This window comes from Delphinapterus leucas, chromosome 14 (genome assembly GCF_059928025.1).
Source record: "Delphinapterus leucas isolate spDelLeu-1000000601 "Yukka" chromosome 14, BTC_Dleu_Yukka2, whole genome shotgun sequence".
NCBI lineage: Eukaryota > Metazoa > Chordata > Mammalia > Artiodactyla > Monodontidae > Delphinapterus > Delphinapterus leucas.
Genome location: NC_143142.1, coordinates 35074734 through 35080825, shown reverse-complemented (window position 1 = coordinate 35080825; position 6092 = coordinate 35074734). Strand labels below are relative to the sequence as shown.

General features: G+C 51.4%; 1 protein-coding gene and 1 long non-coding RNA gene across 2 annotated transcripts in view; one reads left to right on the top strand and one right to left on the bottom strand.

Annotated features, from left to right (window-relative positions):
* Positions 1 to 602: 602 nt before the first annotated feature.
* Positions 603 to 5046, bottom strand: LOC111162944 (uncharacterized). Its single transcript, XR_016387591.1, has 2 exons — positions 4575 to 5046; positions 603 to 896 (listed from the first exon to the last, which is right to left on the bottom strand). It is a non-coding gene; the product is annotated as an uncharacterized LOC111162944 (long non-coding RNA).
* The window catches only part of EMILIN2 (elastin microfibril interfacer 2), a 50784-nt gene continuing 47684 nt past the window's right edge, over positions 2993 to 6092 (top strand). Inside the window, exons 1-2 of the mRNA XM_022551258.2 lie at positions 2993 to 3278; positions 3815 to 3937. Of these exons, the coding sequence (XP_022406966.2) occupies positions 3145 to 3278; positions 3815 to 3937 (257 nt within the window). The 5' untranslated portion in view covers positions 2993 to 3144. The remainder of the gene's footprint in view (positions 3279 to 3814; positions 3938 to 6092) is intronic.

Genomic DNA, 6092 nt, shown 5'->3' with positions numbered 1-6092 from the left:
TTCTTCTTTGTAGAGAAAAAGGCTTTAGTCTCTCAGGCCTTGCCTGCGTTCCAAAGAGCAGACTCAAGCAGTTACTAATTAGAGAAGTGAGGGAATTCAGAAACAAAGGAAAAGCAGTCAAGCAAGAAAAGTAATGGTAGCTTAAACAATAGTTGAGCAATAAAACAGAGTCCTAGTTCCTCCTCAAGGGATGTACACAACAATCTGACACATATTTTTGAGTTGTTCTGCAGGAACTAAGACACCCCCCCCCCAACCCAGGTGGAGGATGCTGACCATAAGCACGTGGAACCAGAGGACTGATGCTTAAGGTTCCTGCCACATCACTCTGTTACCTCCCCACCAACCAATCAAAAGAAAGTCCACGAGCTGATCACACATCCTGCGACCCTCACCCCAGATGTTGCCTTTAAAATCCTTCCCTGAAAGCCAAAGGGGAGTTCGGGTCTTTTGAGCATGAGCTGCCTGTTTTCCTTGCTTGGTGCCCTGCAATAAATGCTGTACTTTCCTTCACCACAACCCAGTATCAGTAGATTGGCTTTGCTGCTCATTGGGAGAGCAGACCCAAGTTCGGTTCAGTAAGTTGGTGACACAATCAAGAATATAAGTCACTATGGGGCATGTTTGTTTTAAAAGAGAAAGAAATTACTTTGGATTGTTACAGGAAACTGACAGCTTTCAAGTGCTTATTTGAGGAAGTTGGTGGCTTATAAAGAATTCACACTTGCAGCATTCTGCCAATCATTTCCACTTTGTTGCTTATGACTGGGACCAGATGATCTGCCCAGTTAGACTGTTTCTTGAGGTGCTTCCACTCTCTCCTCAGGAAGCCTCTCCTGCTTTGCTTCTTCTGGAAGTCTCTCTGTTTCCTGAGTCTGAAGAGTCCCTTCCTCTGGCTAGAGAAGAAAAAAAGAAAAGGGTCTTTTGAGATCTTGGCCTCAAGTCTTCCATCTTCCCAGAGCAGCCCCACAGTGGGTACCCGTGGAGATGTGTCTAGAGAGACGCATGGGACAAATATTGTCTAACTTATCTGACTGCACATCAGAAACATCACATGGTTCGTTGCACAGGAAGGCCTGGGAGCTCTGTAAACACAGCCCCCCGTCTGTGTTCACTCACCCATGACTTACTATTTTTGCAAGGTGCCTCGCACGTAACAGATTCTCAGAATAACATTTATTTACTGATAAATGCCATTTATAGCTGATTAAATTTGGTGTCGTGGTCATCTCAATAAAAAGTTGGTCCTCCAACTCTTGGACTGGAAGACAGCTTCCCGGTATAACTTTGAGTCAATGAAAAAACCAGATGTGATTTGATTAGTCTGACCCACTCTCAAGTTTGAGAATTACCAGTATTTAAGAGAAGTTGTGGTTTGTTAGCTGTCAGCTGTAGACATACACAACTTGTGTGTTTCCTCCATTTTTTCCCTTCTGTCCCTCTCCTTCATTTCTGTGCTCTGCTTCTTCCCTATGACACTTCATGGACAAAAGTGGTGTTAGGATGGGAAGGATAGGGAAGCCACACAGAAAGATAGAGATAGGGTTATGCAAGACAGCTTTTTATCCCTTTCTGTTCCTTCCCCCTCAGGGTGGCTCTTTCGAAGGCTGGGATGACATCAGTCCATTATTTGCATGATCTTCCATTTAGAGAGTTCATGGACAGACTATGTCCTTACAGGGTATATTTTTCTGCTTCGCTCTTGTGAAGTTTCTACTTAGGGAATTTTCTTCTGTTTGCAAATCAAAAGGCCCTACAACATCATCAAAGCATATCCAGTAAAATGGACCACTAGTTTCATCTAGTTGCAGTAGGGAACATAGCAAAGTGTTATTATGGCCCACATCACAATTCACAGCCAACAGTGTCCCGTCAACTCACAGATATTGCAGTTAATCTATGCAGTCTACAAATAACCCCACTCCGGTTCATTAGATGCAGTAAGTTAACTCAAATATCAATATATAGTTCTCTCCTCACCCCAAGAACACAACACTCCAGTGGGGATTTTATGTAACATTCTTCTGCAGAGTTGCTTCATCCCCAAAAGAAATTGGTAGAGATTAGTGTAACTCAAAAATAGGCAGAAATAAAATGGAATATTATACAGCCATTAAGTAGTATTTTTAAAGGAAAATTTAAGATCTATGGTAAATTATAATTATGGCTCATTATATAATCATATTAAATAACAGGATTGAAAACTGCCCCCCAAAAATAGGCAGAAAATATGCAAGCAAGTGAAACGACAAATGTCTAGCAGTGTCTGAAATGTCTAGAAGCAAAGGCGATTGTTGTGGGGTAAATGTCTTTAATATTGATAGAAAAAGAAAGTTCAGAATAGGACATCAGAAGCAGAGGCTGCGAGAGATGATCTGTATACTAGAGCCGGATGCTGTGCTTCAGAATCTGCTGGGAAGTTGTGGGGCTGTCGCTTCCAGTGTCCCCTGCTGCCCCGCACGTTGACTTAGAAACTATTTAATGGATGCGTAAGGGAAAGAAAGAAAAGGGGACCCGCGTTCATTTCCCCTAAACTCTCAAGTTCAAATGCGGAGGAATGGCCGCGTCTTGCCAGAGGAGGAAATCGGAATCCGATAAAGGACTGATAAAGATGTTCCTCCTTCGCCCTGGGAAGCCGGCACCCAGGCCCGACGTGTGGACCGCCAGACTCGCTGACGGCGGCCCTTCCCGAGGGGCCGGGCGCGCCTGCTGGAAGGTGGGAGGCGGAGTTGCCCCGCTCCTGGGATGAGACCAAAGGAATGAGTAATTGGAAATTCTGTAACAGAGACCCTTCTCCCAAACCCTACAGCCCTTTCACCCCCCACAACCCCCTGCCGAGAAGCAAGAGGACTGGAGACAGACGTGGTGGAGCGAGAGTCATGTTCCGGAGAGGGAAGTGAAATAAAGAGGGCGGCACCCGGGGGGACCTGTGCGTCACTGAGGGGGAGAAGCGCGGGAGCACGGGGCGGAAAAGGAGAAGTGGGAGCGAGAAGCCGCAGGGGGCGGCCGCGCAGCGCGGGTGGGGGCGCCGCGCAGCGCCCGAGCCTCCTGCCTTCGGCCGCGCCCGGGCAGCCCGCAACCTCCCGGCGCTCGCCCGACCCGCGCTCCGGATCCGGCCGGCTGGTCGCGCCCGCCGCGCACAGAATGTGGCAGCGGACACGGCCCCGGCCCCGCGCGCCCTGTCTCTGGGCGCTGGCGCTGCTGGCCCTGGGCGGCGCAGGGCTGTGCCACGCCGACCCTCAGCCCAGGCACCCCGCGCGGCCCAGCGCCAGGAACAAGTAAGTGCGCGGCCTCTCCTTGCCCCAGGACGGCCCACAGCCGTGGGCCCCCGCCTGCCCTTCCCCGACCGGCCGCCGGCCCCGAAGCTGCCCTGCCGAGGCGAGGAGCCGCAGCCGGGGTTCCCCCTCGGGCTGCCGGGGCGGCGCCTCTTCCGCGGTGGCCGCGCGCTCCGCGGCCGGCGCGGGGCGTCCTGGGCAACCTCGCCCTCGCCTCCAGCAGTGCTGCCTCCGGGGCCGTGGGGCGCAGGGAGTGTCCCGCAGAGCAGGGCAATCAGGAAACTCCCCCCGGGAATTACTGGGGCCCCTGGGGCCGTGGGGGCTCTTCCCGTCTGTCTTTTGTGGGATAAAGGTGCACTCTCTCCAAAGGCGCACCCGCGCACCGTCCGAATATCTGCTGGTCGTGCTCCCGCCTCCGCGAGGACGACGGGCTCCCCGACCCTCGCGCGGTCAGCCGCCGGGTCGGCTCGTCCCGTCTCCCCCAGCCTCATTTTTCTCCCGGTTTATACCGTGCCCTTCTCCCTCTCTCTCCACCCCAGGAACTGGTGCGCCTACATCGTGAACAAGAACGTGAGCTGCTCGGTGCTGGAAGGAAGTGAGAGTTTTATTCAGGCTCAGTACAACTGTGCCTGGAACCAGATGCCCTGTCCGTCCGCGCTCGTGTAAGTCCCGGGAGCCGAGGGGCGGGCGGGGCTCGCCGGGGCCGCGGGGGTGGGGTCAGAGCGCTGGGCTCCAGCCGCTCAGTAAATCTCTTCCAGCGGGTGAAAACTCAGCAGCTGAAAGGTTTGAGCGCTGAGCAGGGTACCAGGCTCGCTGGGGTATTTAAGGAGCGTGTTTTGCCTGGAGTCAGCGTTGAGGATGCACCGGCCTGGCCATCGCCGGGCATAGGAGGGGACGAACAAAGCCACCGACCTCCACTTCTCTCTCTCTTTTTCTTTCAGTTTTATTACTAACGTAAAGCAGCTGGACCTAATTAGATCCATATTGTGTGTTCTGGGGCACAGAGAAGATTCCAAAATGTATACTGCTGAAAACTTACATGTAGGATTAGCTGAGAGGTTTGCTCTAGCCAGTGTTCTAGAACAGGCGAGTTTTGTCCAAATGTCCCCATAAAACTGACCTCTTGGGCTTCCCTGGTGGCGCAGTGGTTGGGAGTCCGCCTGCCGATGCAGGGGACACGGGTTCGTGCCCCGGTGCGGGAAGATCCCACATGCCGCGGAGTGGCTGTGCTCCGCAGCGGGAGAGGCCACAATAGTGAGAGGCCCACATACGGCAAAAAAATTAAAAAAAAAAACTGACCTCTTCAGTTGTAGGTGTTGTAGATTTCTAAAGTCCCCAGGAACAACTTGCTTGAAAGTGTGCGATTGTTGTTTTTTCAAGTTAGATTTGGGGGATTCAGCTAAGTGGTTGTCAGGAGAGAATGGTCCTTAAAGACCAAGGGAAGAATTAATCTTCTTCCTTATAAAGGTTTCACTGTCTTAAAAAAAAAAAAAAAAAGAGGAAGTGAAGCAACGGAGTACAGATTTTGTTACATACATCACGTTCATTCAGTTGTCATCTGGCAAGTCTTTGTGTTTTTGTGTAAGCCAGATATCAGAGGATGAGCTGATGTGAATCAGTGGCTGTTGGGGAACGCATGTGATGGTTGAAATTAACTGTTTTCCCCTAAGAATAAACTGATTGTCTCAGAGCACAGTTGTCTTTACAGCAAAGAATAGCCAGTAGGCGGATCTGTCTTTGGCAAAGCAGAGGGACAGAATGCAACTTGTGCTGCAGGAAACCTTATGTCAGAAGGCAGTAGATGAGCCTTCAAGCCTATGAGGTGGTAGTGGTCCCTGGATCATTGCACATGGGCTGGGGTGAGAACTGAAACGGGGAAGGGATAATTCCTGTTAAGCAAAAACAAACAAACAACCCCCCTTCCCAACAAAACAAGCAGAAACTTAGAAGAGATCCCCCACTTGCTGTAGGCAGAGCATGAGGTCAGAATTGAATTGCTCTCTGTCACACTGAGTTGTGTAACCTGTCGGAGGGCGCAGTGCTGTCACACTGCCTGTGTCTCTGGTTGGAAGGGGCATTGAACACGGAATTTCCCAGGTGTTACTGAAGAGCCCAGGAGCCTGAGTAACTCCTCTCAATTCACAGGTGTTGTCAGGTTTTCATTATTTGATCCTTAGAACCTGAGACCTGTGGAAGTGAAGGTTCTTGGGAAACTCAGCCTGGAGTCACTGAGGGATCCTTTCCGGGTGTGGGACGTGCAGGCATGGAGGCTGGCAAGATGCTTGAGTGAGGAGTGAAGTTTAGCCGCTGGTGACCGTCGAGTGTCTGGGAGAAGCAGGTAGGAGGAGCCCGTGAGGACTTCACAGAGTCGGAGCAGAGCTGAATTGTTAGGGGCGGTGGAGGGAACGGAGGAAGAGAAGCCAGGAGAGGAGAGAGAGCAAAGCCAAGACTTCAGAGGAGGGAGCTCCATCTTAGAGACCCCGGGAGGAGAAGCCCGGAACGCCGAGGGGTCCAGAAAGGCCAGGGCTTTTAGGCAGCAGGAAGATTTGCTTATGTAGAAGGAGGCAACTTCAGGTCAGCGGGGGGTATAGGCCTTGTAACTTGGGTGAGATTCAGGGTGTGGGTCGTGAGGAAACCCCTTTACCAGGAATCAAATGTGTTGCAAAGGTTTTGGTGGAAAAAGGAAGTTGAGCAGGTGAAGAATTAGAAAACTCGGCATGTTTTAGGACAAAAGTGAAAAAGCCAAAGGGAGAGACTGAATATGCTCTGAGACTGAGGGGAAATCGTCAGGGAAACGAGGGGTTCGATGGGGAAGTC